The following is a 17,878-nucleotide window of genomic DNA, read 5'->3' on the forward strand; positions in this document are numbered from 1 at the left end:
AGATGCTCTAATCATCTAGAAACATTTCCAAGTAAGATATTTCTAACTGGTACCTGTTTGTCATTTTCTTGATCTGCTCTTTTCATTGGGAAAAGCTCCATCCAGAGACTTAACAGAGTGAACAAGTTCACTTTTGAAAGCCTTGGGCTGTGACCTGAAAGAAAACGAAAATACACAATATAATGCATAGCATGAAACTCACAGAAATCTACAGAAAAGCTTGATGGGCCATAAAACACAATGCATGTCAGCACCAAATTCAATGTGCCACTGATAATGGCAGTAACCATTGGCAAGATATTTAGTAATACACAGATCATAGTGTGGGTAATAGACATCGTTTCTGTACAGAGACAATCTATTAATATATCCCAATACTTTATCAAGTACTGTATACAAAAATTATGAAATGGTACCCACTACCAACACGGTATTGAACAGTTTCCTCTTGTGTGTTAATTATACAAGTGCCAGAGTGGGTAGATACTGTTGCATTATCTACACTGAACACGTTCTCAGCTACCATTCATTCAGTTTCAGTACACCTGCGCCTGATAGGTCTCGGGATCTACCGACAGACTGACATCGGCATCGCATGAGCTATCATTAACAATGGCCTTGTGTCAGTTTCCAGTAGCGGCTCAAAAACACACACGTTACAATGGAATGTGGTGATGTTTACCACTGCAGTTGTTATTTCAATGAACTGTACAGGTAAAACGAAAAAGTTAGTTTTGATTGTCCACCACAGCCGTATCGTCATAGCGTAGTAAGTACCTTACCGGCAAAACCTTACAGCTGATTGGTCTACGATTGCTTTATTTGTCTACTCGGTTACTTGTGCCTTCAGTTTTTTACTAAGCAAGAGTACTGATACATTGCGAACGTTTCGTGTTTAATCAAGCAGCAGCCAGCAACTGTGATCGTACACTTACCTTGCATACTGTGATCGGTTTGTGTGCTGACTTCTCGGTTGGTAACAACACTGAACGAATGATTTCTACCGCCGTTTTCCTCTGGGTCTATTTTCATTTGAAAGCTGTTGTTGGCAGCCATGAATTGCAAAAGTAACTACAAAATTCACCCTGTTTACATTCACAGCTGATCGACCTCTGTCTGCAATCTCTCTGTGACTAACTTCTGTCCTGTCGTTTGACAGTGGGCGTGGCCACGCTTGACGTCATCACAGAGCGAAGACCAATGCAAACTCCCCGATTGGAGTCGATGCTCAACAAAAAGCGCCTGACAAATGTAGCACACACGTATGTGTATGATTACGTCCCGTACTTGATTGAGGAATGTGTTATAGAATTGCCATTCCTGTCACCTATTGCGTTGTAAAAGCTACGTTTTGACTTTTAGGCAGATGCATTAGGCATCCATTGGAAGTGTGCTTCAAAAACTTGTACAAATGTCTGAATTAATTTGCGAGCTGGATTGCAACATCGTTGTATTTGAAATCTTCTTTGCATGTTGTAAATGTAAATAATAGTACTGTATTATCACACATATAAGCGCCCACGCCCCTGTGCATTGTTTTTTCCTACGCGTTTTTTGTTTAGGCTACTTATATTTTGCCCATAGGAGAGCATACAGTATGAAAAATATATTTCTTATATAGCTATTTATTTTGTTTTGTGTGGAGTTGATCCATAAAATCATGCAGGTTGCACAAAAGCGAATGAGCCTGTTCTGCACACACTCAAATACAGAGGATGAGATTCGCGGTAAAACAGGAAAAACTGTGAGGCACACATATAGACATTTTCTGAGAAGTGATAAGATGCACTGTTAAATAAAATACCTGTTTATGACACAAACGTGCGCCTATTTGCGCGATTATACGTCAATGAAATTTGTTTCAGTTTCATTTCTCTCGAACAGTTGCAGTTCCGCTTAATGACTTCAAAGCCAATGACTCAGCGGGTGCGTTCACGGAGATCATTCTGCGCAGATTCTGACCAAATTTAGCCAATGATCTTCTAAGAATGATCTCCGTGAACGCACCCAGCTACTCCAGCAGTGCTCTAGCGTCATTTAGGTAGTGAGGGGAAGGCACAAGTCTTATGTTATTGTTTTCTGTTCTTCCCGCTCAATAAATACTGAGTATGTATTCATTTTATTTTCAATAATATAAATTGGTGATTTTTGATTTTATTTCTGAACTGCAGTTCATTCCACTGCCCAGTTTGTTTTGTGCAGCAACTTTTGTGTGTGGCTATTTCAGACATATATTATGAACATATTGTGGCGATCTCGGTTCCCGCAGGGCAGGCGCATCACATAGAGCAAGGCAATCCACACACAGGCCGATACCGCTGTACAAAAGAGCCGGCTCCTTTGCAAGGAGCGTGTATCGGGCTTATGTCTTTGTGTTTGATTACGTCACCTACCAGCCCTGCTGCTGCCTTCCCCCCGTGCACGCTACAATATTTTAGTTTGTCACAAACAGAGCATTCAACTATGTCCTATAAAATAACACAATGAAGGGTTACCGGAAATGGGGAGTGTCTGGAGTTGCGCTTGCTTTGCTGTTGTTCTGTAAGGTATCTGACCCAGCTCTGCTGTTGAACACTGAGTGGCCTCTAGTACACTGTGCAGACTTGTAAATCAATTCGTGTGCCGTTTCTGTTTTTTTTTTTTATATATATAATAGGCCTATCTTAAAATGAGTTGCGGGTTTTGTCATCTTGCTATGGAGTCCAGAAAAACAGGACCGTTATTACAAAAGGAAGATACAGCTGCACACGAGAACTGTTTGGTAAGTAAAAGTCTGTGATTATAAATGCTGCATTTTTGCCATGGACAATTCGTTAAGAGTATTAAAAATAAATAAATAAATAAAAAATAAAGTCCTTGTTGTTTGTGTATGGCCCGGGTTGCAACCCTACAACCACCTTTGGAAGGCGAGGGAAACCCCAGTTGTAACAACGATGCTGAAATGGCATCTTATTCACGTGGCTTCTTATTCGCCAGCTTCTTATTTGCATACCGCACATGTAACACAAATTAAATAAGTAGCTGGGGTATTTGGGTTAAATCGCTCTGTGCCACAAATTGCAAAGTGTATCCTCACAGAGGCGGAACCCCTCTACGTACCCCTTGTGTATTTATCCCGGCCCAAAACAGATTTTGATACGAAAATAATGGGCAAGCACGGCACAGATAGCAAGTTTGCATGTTATTCAATAACACAAATTGAATCGGTAACTGGCGTGTTTCAGACCCTGGTAAAAGTTGGTTTTACGTTAGATATTCAAATTCCCCTAGGCTTTCCAAACCAACTTTAATGTAGAGCTGGACAGTTGTGAATGTATACACGACCTTTGCTCGGTCTGTGAATCCTAAATACATTGTGAAAATTAAGACCATATCCTATATGCGCGTATAGTAAGCATGAATAATCCATCTTTATAATGAAAGCCATGTCACCTAGACTGTTGTTAATAAACGCGTCTTTGCTTTGAACCCGCATTAAATTCATTTACAAACCAAACACAACGTGTCTATATGCATTTGTATTAGATTGTAAGTTGAAAACGCACATCATAGGTTTCCTCAAGCTTCAGTTTTGTGAAAGAAGAGCTCTGCGTAAATGTACCGTTCATAGTGCAACGAAACTTGTGAGAATCTAAAATGAACTGATTGTAACAAATTAAGAAAAAATGGATCTGACGGAAGGTCAGACAGGAGAAATGTGTATTTTGTGTTTTGCCGTCCAAGCAATTTTGTGTTGGTCCGGTCCAGCACGGACTATTATTGCCTAAAAAATCTTAACATCTGTTCTATTAAAAGAAACACAAACTACTGATTTAGTACAGCAGAGTGGAGGCAACCAGAGTTTTTTTTTAAGGGCTCAACATCTCAGTTGCTTTTACCTATTACCTGATCCTTTGTCCACAAATCCTGCATCACTACTGTTCGGTTCCTTTTCCTTGAATCACTGGCTCTCACGCCAACCCTTGGGGTTCCCTCACCTGCACGAACTGGAGACAACAGAGGTTTCATACTTGTACAAATGAATGTCATTATTGAATGATTGCTGTGCATAGGAACCGGAGAGGGCGAATTCCAATAAAAAGTGGTGTTAAATAATTTAAAGACAGACAAAACAGACAAAGCTAAATGTGCAAAATAGTGTGAAAATAAATTAGTAGTGGGCTAAGGACCGCCCCAATTACAATATGTACATTAGCTGTGTTTGTATTATAAACTTCAAATTCAATGGCCACTGTTTGAGTTTTGTAAGTGCAACACTTTATCACAGATGTACGTAAACCCAGTTCATTTTCACAATAACATGCACACAATTATTTTTGAACTGTATTCGCTTGAATGTGAAGTACATATTTCTTTATCCTGACATATCCAGCATGTATTTACCCTCAACCCTTAATCACCATGTATTAATTATGTACAAGCTCTTTGTTGTGTTTTAGTTAAATTAAATTAATGTGGGTTCAAAGCAAAGACTGGTATTTATTATTAACAGTCTAGGTGGCATGGCTTTCAATATAAAGATTGATTATTTACGCATGCTTACTATACGCGCATATGCAATATTGTGTGTGTGTGTATATATATATATATATATATATATATATATATATATATATATATATATATATATATATATATATATATATATTAGTATAAATTGTTTAAAGGATTCACAGACCAAGCAAAGGTCGTGTATAGATTCACAACTGTCCAGCTCTACGTTAAGGTTGGTTTAGAAAGGCTAGTTGATGCAGATTAGAATATCGAACGTCAAACCAACTTTACCACGGTCTTATTTCGAAGTTGGTTCTCCCAGAGGGGTAACCCCTCTACGTCACCCATATATAGTTATCCCGGCCCAAAACGGATTTTGATGCACTACTACTACTTAATTTTACCAACTTTCCGGAGCCTAAATCCGAGAGTTAGAATTTACAAAGACTAACTCAGTAAATTTCCGCGCTCATCCAGTCTGTGTGAACTCAAAACAGGTCATATAGTAAGAAAACAACCTCAAGTGTAGGCCTACTTTTATTTAATAGGTACGCTAAAAACAATGACAGCTTTGTTTCAATGAAAACTTTTCCTCATCTCTGTTAAATAATATTTTATATGCAGTGTCTAGATTAGATGAGCCACTGCGAGCTGACTGGCAGGAAACAGATTATTATTATTATTGTTATTATTTTAATTGCAATAAATGCAGTCTGTGCTGTGTGCTGAAGTCAATTTAGTCTCTCTAGATGTTCTGAATTTTATTCGATATCTGAGCTCCCATATAAAATATTAATGTAAATAAAATTGTTTGCATTTTACTATTGTAGCTTGCACACAGAGACATAAGCCCGATATACGCTCCTTGCAAAGGAGCCGGCTCTTTTGTACAGCGGTATCGGCGCTATGCTTTAGTGCGAGAGAGGTCCCGGGTTCTCGTCTGCCCTCCGCCTGTGTGTGGATTGCCTCGCCCTGTGTGATGCACCTGCCTGCGTTAACGGAGACCGCTACACTATTGTATCGTCATGTTGCCTCGTGGTAATTAAGCAACACTATCAATGTAGCAAAGGTTTAACACTTAATATACATGTTAATTTCTTGCAGTTAAGGGTCAATTTTACAAACTTGTCCTGTCATAGTGTCTCAGGGATTATGTGGCCTGTTGGCTTTAGATTTACCTCCGTCCATCAGGATGCTGCTTAAGAACAGTTGAGCCTATGGCCAAACCCAGACGTTCATGAAAAATGGTACAACTAACCAAAAGCGGGACAAAAATAAGATGCGACTAAACTTGTGGGGACACCGGAACATGCTACCTAAAGAGATTGCTGTCCTGGGAAAAATTGGGAGGGTTGGTAGCATTACTTCTGCTGCTGCTGCTGCTACTACTACTACTAATAATAACTTTTGAATATTATATTTCTATTGTAATACTTGTAAGTCGCCTTGGATAAAGGTGACAACTAAATTAATAATAAACACAAATGTCTTAAGTTCATGAAAATTAGTCATATCTCCTTATAGATACCTTTTAAAATAGTTTTTATACATTTCTGAAAGGTTAATGAACCATGGCAAACTGTCTCATTTGTAGTTTTAAAATCTCATTGTATAAAAAACAGCATATGGATAAATCACTTAATTTATTTTTCTTTGCTTTCATGAACTTTCAAGATGGCTTGAAGGATGGAGGTTTGTATACCTACAGTTGATAGTACCTTTAGCGAATATAAACAAACTGAAAAGCCAACAAGCTCTGCTACCTGATGGTGAAGAGTGTGCAGAATACCTAGTCTAAGGAAGAATGTAGTTAAGTTACCAAAAAAGGTAATTTAATGTAAAGATTTTAATGTAAAACTGAAGCTGAGTGACAATAGTTACTGTCTTGATATTATTATTTATTTCTTAGCAGACACCCTTATCCAGGGCGACTTACAATTGTTACAAGATATCACATTATTTTTACATACAATTACCCATTTATACAGTTGGGTTTTTACTGGAGCAATCTAGATAAAGTACCTTGCTTAAGGGTACAGCAGCAGTGTCCCCCACCTGAGATTGAACCCACGACCCTCCGGTCAAGAGTCCAGAGCCCTAAAGACTACTTTACACTGCTGCCACACTGCGGTATGATGATTGATTGGAGGGAATGTGGCTGCAAATCCATTTCCAATCAGTCAATCATTTAAAAGAGAGATGATCCTCAATAACAATTATAGTAATTGTGTTCTTGTTTTGACCCAAACACTTTCTAATACATTACCGGCGTCTCTAGTTGCTGTAGCTCAGGGCATCCCAACCGTGGTCCTGGGACCCCCTGTGTCTTCTGGTTTTCATTCCAACTGAGCTCTCAATTACTTAACTTAAACCCTTAATTGAACAAATAATTTGCTTAATTAGACGTTTTATCTTGTTTTCAGCTCTTAGAGTTGCAGATTTCAAGTTAGCTGTAACATTTTATAAGTAACATGAACTCCTGAAACTTTTAGGAGCGAAGAACAATTAAAAATGTCTAATTGAGCAATCTCTTAGTTCAATTCAGGGTCTAGTTAAAGGGTACATAAGGACCTTTTTATTTTATTGTGTTACATGTTCCCACGTGTTGCTACAACTGTTTGAGTAAGGTGTGTGTATTGTTTCAAAATCAAAATCATTGAAGAATACAAATTTGCCTTTTTAAGGTACCAGTCAAGGCACTGCAAATTTTAACAACGTATGCAACTAGTAATAATAAAAACTAATGAAAAAATATGCTCTTTGTGATGTGACAATGACATGGTCCTTCCTTTTCTTATTCTTTCTGTAGCTGTTTTCTTCTGGACTTGTCACTCAAAGTACACCTGAAGGGGATGACTTGGCAGGATTTTCAGTGGAAGGTGTGAAAAAAGAAATTAATCGAGGGAGGAAACTGGTACGGTATGATTTATCAATGTATTCACTATGAAAATAAAAAAACAGACGCAAAACAAATAAAGGGAGATGTTTTGTGAATTTGTTCCGTAGTTGGAAAAGCATGGTGAATTTCCTGGTAAATTGCACATTGTCTAAAGCTTTTTATAAATATTAATTTTTTTTCTTTGTTTTGCTGTGGTCCAAAATGCAGTAGCAGAATATTTTAATTGACTAACTCCCTCGCTGTGTTCTTCATTAACAGTATTGCTTTAAGTGCAAGAAATCTGGAGCGACTGTAGGCTGTGAAGTTAAAAAATGCAAAAGATCTTATCATTTTTTATGCGCCTTAAAAGATAATGCAAAAAAGGAAGAAGATATGGACCGTGGATTGTTTAGGTGAGTATCAAGGATTTAGCATTGTTAAGCTGCAGTGTGCCACTGATGGAGAAAATATTGTGAGGCCTCGCATTGCTGTGGAATTGTTGAGGCATGTTTTGTTGACAATGAAGCATTAGAACAATTGTTTATCTACTAAGATTTAATAGAAACTCACCAAAATGCAAGTAGTCATGTCAGAGGAATAAAAACGTGTTTCATAATACTATGGCCACACTCTCTGCATCCACCAGATTTTAGCCTTTTGAATTTCTGCATTCCTGCCATGTATTTTTCCCCATTAAACCCAGCCCACTGTTCTCTGCTAATCAGCACCTGGTTTGTGCCAAATGTAGAACCTGTAGAACTGTTGTACTTGCATATTTATTCAAAGTAGCCTAGATGAATCAAGAAACAAGTGTCCCATAAATTTGGGGAAAAAGAGATTTGAGCTGCAGTTGCATTACAATACAAGCATGGCTGCTCAGTGGGTTGTATATGTTCTATACACTACATGCATATACGTTCTTATTTTTATTGAAATATATAGATGGATGTATCATTAGGGAGAAGATAACAGAGAATCACACTTACTGTTTATATGTTGTAGGATCTATTGTGAAATCCACAAGAGTAAAATACCAGAAGATACAATTGACGGTAGGTGGATTTTATTGTGCAGTGTCTTAAAACATAATTCCATCAGTCCTATTCACAACACACAAACGTATTTGAATATAAAAAGTCTGTATGTATAAATACAGTTTGACATTTCAAGTCACTGACCTAGACTATTGTTGAAGTCAGGATGATATTTTTAATTTAGGCCTTTTCTCAATGGATAAATCTCCTGGCTATATGAACTGCTAGAAAACAGTGTTGAGAGAGTTTTATTCAAGCAAACACGTTCATAAGGTTAAAGATGGGTTTTCTGTACCGTTTCAATGTTATGCAGGGTATTGAATTTGGGAGCAGTACCCTAATTAAGTAATATTTCTATGCTGTATGCGTGATGGTGTTGCATTTGTTAATTTGTTCTGTTCATTTGGCTTAAATGAAGATAAGAGTGATGCCGAATCTGATCAAACTGAGGAATCGGAATCTGACACGGATAACAGCAGTGATGAATGCACCAAGAAGACCCCTGTATGTAGTGATTATGACCCCTTAAATCATATGGAAAACCTGGACGTGATTTACACAAAACTGTTATACTATTTATTATAATAATTCTGACCTCCCATTGTTAATTAACATTTTCTTTTTTTTTTTAATGAAAGAAGAGAAAAAGATCACCTCCAGCAAAAAGGTAATAACAAATATCTATCAGCATGACAACTCTCACAACACACAAACAACACAACAGAAAGGATGTAATGCATGTGTTTTTTTTCCCAATTACGTTTAACACAAACATATATATTCTCTTTTTCAAAGGATTTATTTCAAAAAATCTAGAAAAAGGACATCAAGCCCAAGAATTGTAATCTCAAAAAAGAACCCTGGTAACAGATTATTTTATTTTTTGAATTCTGAAAGTAATATGGAACTGTGTGAGGACTAGTGAGACAGATGTATACTGAATGCCAGCATTACAATATACAATGGGTTTGTTTGTATCAACCCATTCCCTGTACAGTACTTTTACAGCTGGCTGTCTAAGCCAGCAAGGCTGCACTCATGTCTGACATCGGGTCCTGATGATTCCGGAGGTTTTACATTTGTAAAACTTTGGGCTACTATGTCTACTAGAATGGATGCATCCGATTTAGTTTGAATGTGTAGTTTATCGGTGTGCACATAGTAAGGATGGCTATGAATTGGCTATTTAACCGGGCGTGTATGGAAGTCATTACTAAAGTGAGTGCAGTGCAACCTGAACTAAACAGTTAACCCCCAGCTGGATTGACATGGAATTAAGAGCAGCCGTATAAAGATGATCCACTGTTAAGATCATTAAAAAAGCATTTGAAGTGTTTTATACCCAATACTGCTATAGGAAGATTGCCAAGAAAGGAATGGTATACATCGATTGGCATCAGGGTTGGTATGGGTCGGATTTGAGTTTAGATTCGAGGGCAGCAGTGTGGCGCAGTGGTTAGGGCTCTGGACTCTTGACCGGAGGGTTGTGGGTTCAATCCCTGGAAGGGGACACTGCTGCTGTACCCTTGAGCAAGGTACTTTACCTAGATTGCTCCAGTAAAAACCCAACTGTATAAATGGGTAATTGTATGTAAAACTAATGTGATATATCTTGTAACAATTGTAAGTCGACCTGGATAAGGACGTCTGCTAAGAAATAAATAATAATAATAGATTATCTTGGTTTCAGCAGATGGAGATAAAAGTGATGACACTTTAATAGAAAGTGAAGATGCAGAAATCCCATGTAGTTCTGGAATCAATAGTCCAAAGGTATGTTAAGTCTATTTTATCTCTAGTTTAATCTATTTTTTGTTTTATACATAAACCTCACATAAGGTGCAATAATTCCACAGGGGCCAGTTTCAGCCCAGTTTTCAGTAAGGACAATAGAGCTTTGATGTGAATCAGTAGCTGGTGTAATTTGAAGTGTCCTGGATTTTAGACCTGAAGTCTAACTGTTAAAACAGACCTGTTTTTTTGTTTTTTTTTCACACGACAGAAGACAGAAAAACGGACACTAATGAAAAGGCAAGCACGTTTTATAAGTCGCATGTCCTGTAATTATTTAGACAGTTGATGTTTGTTTCTCAGTTTCAACTTGATATGTTGAATAGTATAATGTGTTTTGTCTTGAGTTTCCTGTAGTGAGAAGGTCAAAAATGCAGCAATGTTGCAACATGTAAGCTGTACTGTCCCACCTCATTGTGTAACTGTGTCTGCAGTAACCAACCAGAGACACTGGAAAGCTTGGTCCAAAATACACAGCCTGTTACTGTATAATGCTGTTACCAAAGTAAAAGAGGTCAGTCATTAATAAGTTACAAACTTAACGATCATCTCGGGAGGTTCATTTAAACAGTTTGTCCAGATTGCTTGTCAATATTTTAATAACAGTGTGATTTTGTTCCATTTCACCTAAAATAAATGTCACTTTTGCGGGTGATATTTTACACCGGCATTCTTTTTTAATTCCTGCAGCCCCAGCAAAAATTCTATTGGTGCGATTTCACCAAGACTCAAAGTAGTTGTAAGTAGAATTGTTGATTTTACATATTCTTCTCACTATCATAATTGTTATAGCAATAAAAATGTGCTATTTGTGTATAACTTTAAACACTCAATTAAGAGATATACAGCAGAAGCCTTTCCCAATACCACTCCACAGAGCAAACATGCACCTAAAAAACATATCTGTGAATGGGACCAATTGTAAAATGTAAATTGTGTGCAGTTTCCAAAACACACCATCTACATTTATCATTTTAATATGCTGATAGTTGATAACAGTTTAATGCAGCATTGATTTTGTGAATCGGCTTGCGTGAAAAAACGATCCCATACAGTAGTGTTACGATGCTCTTACAATTACCATGTTTGCTAACAGTTTGATATTTAAGAACACATTTTTTTAATCGGATGTAACTGATGATGTTAAAGTATATTATCTTAGTTAAATAAAACCATTTTAGCTTATGATCAGTTTTTTTCTTTTATCATATATTGCAAATAAAGTTTTAGCATACAGTACAGTATACCGCCAAAAAAAGTATGAGTAATGTGTTTATCCTTTTTTAAGAGAATTGATGCAGATCTTGTGTCAAAAGGGTAAGAAGGGTTTTATTTTGTTTTAAGCAGATACCTTAGTATTTAATGTATAACATTTAAAGCAATATGCCACATGTAAAAATAATGTGTAAAAAAAAAAATGTAATTGTATGTAAAAAAATAATGTGATATCTTGTAACAATTGTAAGTCGCCCTGTATAAGGGTGTCTGATAAGAAATAAATAATAATAATAATAACAGTTGAGACCCCACTCCCCACCTCCACATTTCTAACGCTGGAGAAACCTGCTCCTGTCTGCTACACCTCAGGGTGCATGCTTGCAAAGAGTTAGTGTTTATTAACAAACTTGCTTGTAAAGCATTCATTCAAGGCTCTAAACATTTTGAAATGGCATTTTACAGTAAAAACATGAATGAAAGTGAAGATGAACAGCTGGCAACAGATACAGGCAAGTTTATTCCAAACAAGCTTTAAATAGCATTGTGCCCCCCCCCCCCCCCCCCCTCTCCCCAATGGAATACATATCACACACGACAACAGGAGTTTTGTTGATGTGTGTTTTATTCCTGCAGGTGTAGGATTAAAGTTACTTATCATGGTTTTGGTCACTGGCAGCTCTAATCTTGTCTTTATCGTGGCACAGGATGAATGTTCTAGGCATACATGTTTACCTGCTGATCAGTTTAGCACTTTCTTTTATTAATAGTTATTTCTGGCCACCCATTGTTGAGCATTTAGTTTATTTCAATGAAGAAAATGCAGTTTCTCACTAATAGACCTGAAACCCCACGAAGTAACTAAATTTAAGTTGTAAATGTATTTTACTTTGGGTAAAAAAATACCACCTAGGAGTGCTTAATAATATATGTTTTCAATTAACCATACAGCACATACCATATAGAAATCCTTCTCTTTGTAGACAAAAACGGTGCATGTGACACAGGGGTCAGCGATGCCAGCACAAACGTGGACTCGGTAAGTGTTGATGTCTTGTTTTTTTTATAACGTGTGAGCATGTCTATGGTGCACATTTTATCTCTGAGTAATCTGCATCCCTTTATAAAGTTTACCATAGTTAAAGCATAGCAAAGTGTAATAAAGCATAGATAAGCATTGTAAAGAATAGCAAGGTGTGGTAAAGCATATTAATAAACATGGCAAACTAGAGTAAACTACTAATTTATAGTGGCAGCAGTGTTGAGTAGTGGTTAGGGCTCTGGACTCTTGACCGGAGGGTCGTGGGTTCAATCCCCAGTGAGGACACTGCTGTTGTACCCTTGAGCAAGGTACTTTACCTAGATTGCTCCATTAAAAACCCAACTGTATAAATGGGTAATTGTATGTAAAAAATAATGTGATATCTTGTAACAATTGTAAGTCGCCCTGGATAAGGGTGTCTGCTAATAAATAGATAACAATAAAATACTGTGCAAAAATATTTTTTTTCAGTATGTGTGTTGAATTTTCAATCAAGATTCCTTCATCAAAAGATGACCTATATATTTCTAAAATAAAATTTATTTGTAAAAAATACGTGACATAAAAATAGTTTGGTGAAACTTTTAGTTTTACTGCCCATTTACTCTTGACCACACTGGCTGTTTACCACAGGTGTAGCATCAAAGTGATATTGGTGTTGATTTCGGCTTATTATATTTCACAAACAGCATGACGAGAAGGAAGATGAGGAGGCTTCTGAAAGTATCCTGATGCCTATAAACATTGAAAGTGTATCTCTTCGGAGATCTGTATATTCAGGTAATCCAAGCCTCCTTGAGGACTGTGTACACTTTAGTAAAATCTGTACACCATTTATGATTCCTCATACTGTAGTTTTTTTGAGATACAGACTTCCTATTGTTTTCATATTTGGTACACAGCTGTATTCTGAGTCAAGTTCCATTACAAGTGTTTTTCATTTACAATCGCCTTTCCACGATGGTCCAAGTGCTGTGCAACACTTGCATCAATGCAAAGTGGTTTTATCTACACTCACAAACCCTTGCAAGTGAAACCTTCCCTCGGGGCAAATAAAATGTGCTGATACATAATTTTGAACCTATAAATTCTCATGGTAAAGCAGTGTTATTTGTGCTTACGACACACCCCACTTAGAAATAAATAGCAATAGCAATAAATAACATCTGTTAGGCCTGCCAGTGGGTTTCTCATAATATAAGTCAGCCGGATCTAATTTTACTGCATTTTAATTTAAGAAGTACTGTATGTTTTTTTCCTTGGTGCCCTTCTCAAATTGACTGAGTTACTCTGCTATTTTTGTTTTGACGGTTTTTATTTGTATTGTAAGGGTCTCTGGCTCAAAATGTTAAATAACTAAATAGCGCAGTGTCTAAAATAAAATAAATCAATAACTACAGTCCTTTTAAAAAAAAAAATTGTTGGGCTCCCGAGTGGCGCATCCAGTAAAGGCGCTCCTCGCAGGATGTGCCCTATAGCCTGGAGATCGCAGGTTCGAATCCAGGCTAAGCTGACCGTGACCGAGAGTTCCTAGGGGGCGGCGCACAATTGGCTGAGCGCTGCCCGGGTAGGGAGGGCTTAGGTCGGCAGGGGAATCCACGGCTCGCCGCGCATCAGCAACCCCTGTGGCCGATAGGGCGCCTGTGGCTCTGCAGCGGAGCCGCCAGATCTGTGTTGTCCTCCAGCACTATAGGTCTGGTGGCATTGCTGTGGATCTGCAGTGCGAAAAATGACGGCTTGGAAGGAGCACGTTTCGGAGGACACGTGTTCCAGCCTCCGTTTCCCGAGTCGGCGGGGGGGTTGCGAGCGGTGAGCCGGGGATACAGATAATAATTGGGCATGCTAAATTGGGGTGAAAACCGGGGTAAAAATAATTGGCGACGACTAAATTAAAAAAAAAAAAAAAAAAAAAATTGTCAAATTGTTATCTTGAAATTGAGCTAGTCAAAAGGACAAATACAATGGTTTATTTCTTAAAATGTGTTCTCTAATGAAGACATAATTACTGTGTCTAAAATACTAAGTATCTGATGTATAGACAAATGAGTAATTGGAGCTGGGCAAGTTATAAAGAAAAGAAGTGCTGTAAATTTTTCTGCCAATTGTGTAAACTGGTCCATATAGGAATAGTAAGTTGAACAGAAGATAAAATTTGCGGGTCAATAAAAATGGGGGTCAATACTTGTATCAGTTCAGATATTAATCAACACAAATTTGTTTTTACAGATTTAGATTTAGATTTTTTTTTAAAACACGAAATTAGTCATAATAATTAATTCTGCACAATTAATTTTCATCAGCGAAGCCAAGGTCCAGTAAACTGAATAGCTCATGAATGGTATCAACATCTACAAAACGGTCAGATTAAATAAATGTCCCTCAAGTGCCATGTCTGTTCCAGAGAATAACTACTGTCACCTTGTTCTGCTAAGGCTGTGTTCTTATACCTCGCCTTTCCAGCGAAGCAGTTACACCACAACAATAGGGAACACTCGCCTTTTTAGTGCAAATTAAATGGCCATATGATAAGTTTTATTTTCCCTTACTCTATGCTACTGAAGATCCTTGGTTTCTGTTCACAAAAACACCAATGTCTATGGATTGATTTGACATGGAATAATGACTGTCCATTTGGGAACCAATAAAGTTTCTGTAATTCTCACACGTGCAGGCAATCCAGCAGAGTTCTGGAAGACGTGCAGAGAGGCGAGATGCGTAGAGAAGCTTTTTTCAAAAATTCAGACGACCGTGTCCAACGTGTCCCAAAAAATTGTGATGCATGCTGCCAGTGATCATGGTAAGATGGAAAAACCGAAAGAACATTAGATTTACTGTGGTTTCTCATCATGGCTCTGGGCTATGCTCTGCCAAAAACGCAGGATTATTTTATCATGTTATATGTTGCATAAAAAAAAGGTTGTTGCAGCATGTGATCGACCTGAAGTAAAGCCGGAGACACAAGAACCTGCCTTTCTGTTTGTATAAGGTCCAGCTTTGATCTCCGGTTTCATAATGTAACAGTTCATCAGCAGTTCACATTTGTTACACACATTAACATTCAAATCTTTTACCGCATGACGAGTATGTGCACTACAGTATACTGTGTTTTAAATGCAGTACTTCACCATATTTTCAACAAGCCATCAGTTGGACAGCCCTGTTGTAATGCTTAACAAACTATTCATATTGTGTAGTTTTACTGGTAACTGGGCAGCTAAATGTATGTTAAAAGATCAACTGGCTCATACATTTTATTTGCTTTTGCTTTGTATTGCTATTGAGATTTATGAAGTTCTCATTACACTAAAACTGTATTACTGTAAAATATATTAGTCTAGATAAGGTGATTGTGGTCTGGTCATCTTTTTGACAGGCTCAGTGTTGATGCTGTGCGGTTTCATTTATCCTCAGATTATAAATTTGCAATGGACATCCTGATAGCTTCTGGTTTGTTGCCAGAAGTCATTTCAGACAACAATAAAGGTATGTCAGTTGTATGTCTATAAACCTGTAATACATTGTTTTTAATTCCCTTATTGACAGGGTCATTATCTTCACAGCTGGTTATGTGTAGTTTTCATACAATTTAAATTAGTGTGTGTGTTTGGTTTTTTTTTTTTTTTTTTTTTTTTTTTTAAAACAACCTTTAAATAATCCGCAGACAGGACTCCATAACTTTAAGAATATAATGTTGGCTACCCTTTCCCTCATATTTGAGACTGTAAAATAACTATATACAGGTATTTGTTACAAAAATGAGGATGGTATTCTGTGTTAATGTGTATAAATCACTAAGGGGTTCATCTGGTGTACTTTTCCTGTCATGTATTTTTTAATCTTGGGATAGCCAGGAATAGGAGGTTGATGCAATCCAGTGCTGTAAAATACTCTAAAAAAACCAATCTGCATTGTACATTCAAATTGAAGTCAAATAATAAACTTTTTGAACTGAGAAGCTACTGAATGTTGTACTATATCATAAAAATAAACTTCCCAAAAATATTATTGAGTTACTCACTAAATCTTTGTATTATTCCTAAACAGATTTGAAGGAAAAATTGAAGGAACTTGAGGCAGAAATTGATTCTTTGTTAAAAGCACAAGTCGCAATGCAAGAACTCAAGGAGATAACAAAGAACATTCAAAATTGAGAATTGGGCCTACAGGTTTTTAAAAATGAATAAAAGTATCAAACACACCAATAATGTCATTAAAATAATGCTATGCTATCTGTAATTTCAAAGGGATTTTATATGATTTTAAACCTGGTACATGCTTAACATTATGTAAGATTTATATTCTTTTACTGGCTTTGGATATTTCTTTAGTTTGATTTTTCTAAACTGTGTACCTTAATGTAGTCTCCTTTTTTTTTTTTTTTATAAATCTAGCAACATTTATAGAATTGTTTGTTCATCTAAGTATGCGATAAGTAGATTGACCTCTGATCTGTTAGGTATCAAACTGTTCATACAAAGTGAACCAAGTAACATCAGAGTTGTTTTTCCTAAGGATATTAAAACATCACATTTAAAACACCTGTGAAAGGACAGACAAGTTTTATTTTCCAGCACAGTGCATTTATAAGGTAGGATATCAGTCAGTATGTGTTTGTTTTCTTATTATTTTATAATGTTTTTTACTGTGGGTAATCAAGCTGTGTTAATTTGAATGCGTTTCAGTTCATTGCAATGTTTTTAGTTTTAGAGGTTACTTTTAATTCATCTAGCTCTGTTTATCAATACATATTTCAATATTTAATAAACCAAGCTGTATTGGTTTTGTGCAAGCCTTCGTTGCTTTACTTTTTGGGTCAGGTTAAAGAGAAGCAAAGTTTTACCACATTAACCACTTCAACTCCAGATGTAAAAATGAAACTCCTTCCCAGGTATCAGATTTTGAAAATAATAATAATGTTTTCAAACTTGTAATTGCTATACAATGTTAACATATGATGAATAAAACACAAATAAATGACTTAAACTGTGTTTTTCCTTAACCCTTTATGCTGCTGTGTACTACATACCCATATTCAATATGGAGATAAACAAACATGTTTTTTTTTCTTTTTTTTAACAATGAGAACAAAAACACTGCTAATACCGATAACAATAATCAGTAAACAGTAATTATCAAATAAAAATCAAACAACATCAAAACATGTGCCAGTATCGACTTGCTCTGTGCCATTTATTGAAATGTTCAATACAACAGAACCCGGGATTGCCTTTGCAACCACTGCACATTTTTCTTTTGTCTTCGTTTTCGTAGCAGACCCTGCACCTTTTTTACAGTGTCTGCTTCGCTTGTGTTGGAGGGATAGTCACAAATGCTTGTACACAGCTAGTTTGCACAGGCATTGTGATGGATCTGGCTGCCGCATTGCCTGTACCCAGTCCTGTGTTTTGATGGTATTTCTTCACA

The 17,878-nt window shown here is 36.9% G+C and overlaps 2 protein-coding genes across 5 annotated transcripts in view; one reads left to right on the top strand and one right to left on the bottom strand.

Annotated features, from left to right (window-relative positions):
• The window catches only part of LOC117406705 (cytidine and dCMP deaminase domain-containing protein 1-like), a 16,201-nt gene extending 12,234 nt beyond the window's left edge, over positions 1 to 3,967 (bottom strand). Inside the window, exons 1-2 of one of the 2 annotated variants that reach the window (XM_059029177.1) lie at positions 3,886 to 3,967; positions 54 to 154 (exon numbers count right to left, since the gene is read on the bottom strand). In XM_059029177.1, the coding sequence (XP_058885160.1) occupies positions 54 to 101 (48 nt within the window). In that variant the 5' untranslated portion in view covers positions 102 to 154; positions 3,886 to 3,967. Of the gene's footprint in view, positions 1 to 53; positions 155 to 935; positions 1,249 to 3,885 lie in introns of those variants that run through there. The other variant, XM_034010977.3, reaches the window with a different exon arrangement.
• Positions 1,982 to 17,625, top strand: LOC117406568 (uncharacterized). Of its 3 annotated transcripts, XM_034010654.3 has the most exons (18): positions 1,982 to 2,106; positions 2,657 to 2,761; positions 7,304 to 7,408; positions 7,652 to 7,785; positions 8,375 to 8,424; positions 8,825 to 8,910; positions 9,045 to 9,073; positions 9,202 to 9,269; positions 10,097 to 10,179; positions 10,409 to 10,437; positions 10,888 to 10,936; positions 11,486 to 11,514; positions 11,878 to 11,924; positions 12,396 to 12,451; positions 13,144 to 13,234; positions 15,126 to 15,251; positions 15,866 to 15,937; positions 16,499 to 17,625. In XM_034010654.3, the coding sequence occupies exons 2-18, from the start codon at positions 2,669 to 2,671 to the stop codon at positions 16,603 to 16,605; spliced, it is 1,254 nt and encodes a 417-aa protein (XP_033866545.3). In that variant the 5' UTR covers positions 1,982 to 2,106; positions 2,657 to 2,668; the 3' UTR covers positions 16,606 to 17,625. The 3 variants fall into 3 exon arrangements, with proteins under 3 accessions (XP_033866545.3, XP_033866546.3, XP_058885161.1); XM_034010655.3 differs by lacking the exon at positions 1,982 to 2,106 and having other exon boundaries at positions 2,416 to 2,761; positions 10,100 to 10,179; XM_059029178.1 differs by lacking the exon at positions 1,982 to 2,106 and having other exon boundaries at positions 2,417 to 2,761.
• The last annotated feature ends 253 nt before the right edge of the window (positions 17,626 to 17,878 follow it).

This window comes from Acipenser ruthenus, chromosome 8 (genome assembly GCF_902713425.1).
Source record: "Acipenser ruthenus chromosome 8, fAciRut3.2 maternal haplotype, whole genome shotgun sequence".
Taxonomy (NCBI): Eukaryota; Metazoa; Chordata; class Actinopteri; order Acipenseriformes; family Acipenseridae; genus Acipenser; species Acipenser ruthenus.

Bases quoted from the DNA above. Each gene is read 5' to 3' on its own strand.
- LOC117406568 (XM_034010654.3), top strand. From the start codon at position 2,669: ATGAGTTGCGGGTTTTGTCATCTTGCTATGGAGTCCAGAAAAACAGGA. The intron at 8,425-8,824 runs GTAGGTGGATTT...GCTTAAATGAAG, and splicing joins ACCAGAAGATACAATTGACG to ATAAGAGTGATGCCGAATCT. The intron at 10,937-11,485 runs GTAAGTAGAATT...TCCTTTTTTAAG, and splicing joins CACCAAGACTCAAAGTAGTT to AGAATTGATGCAGATCTTGT.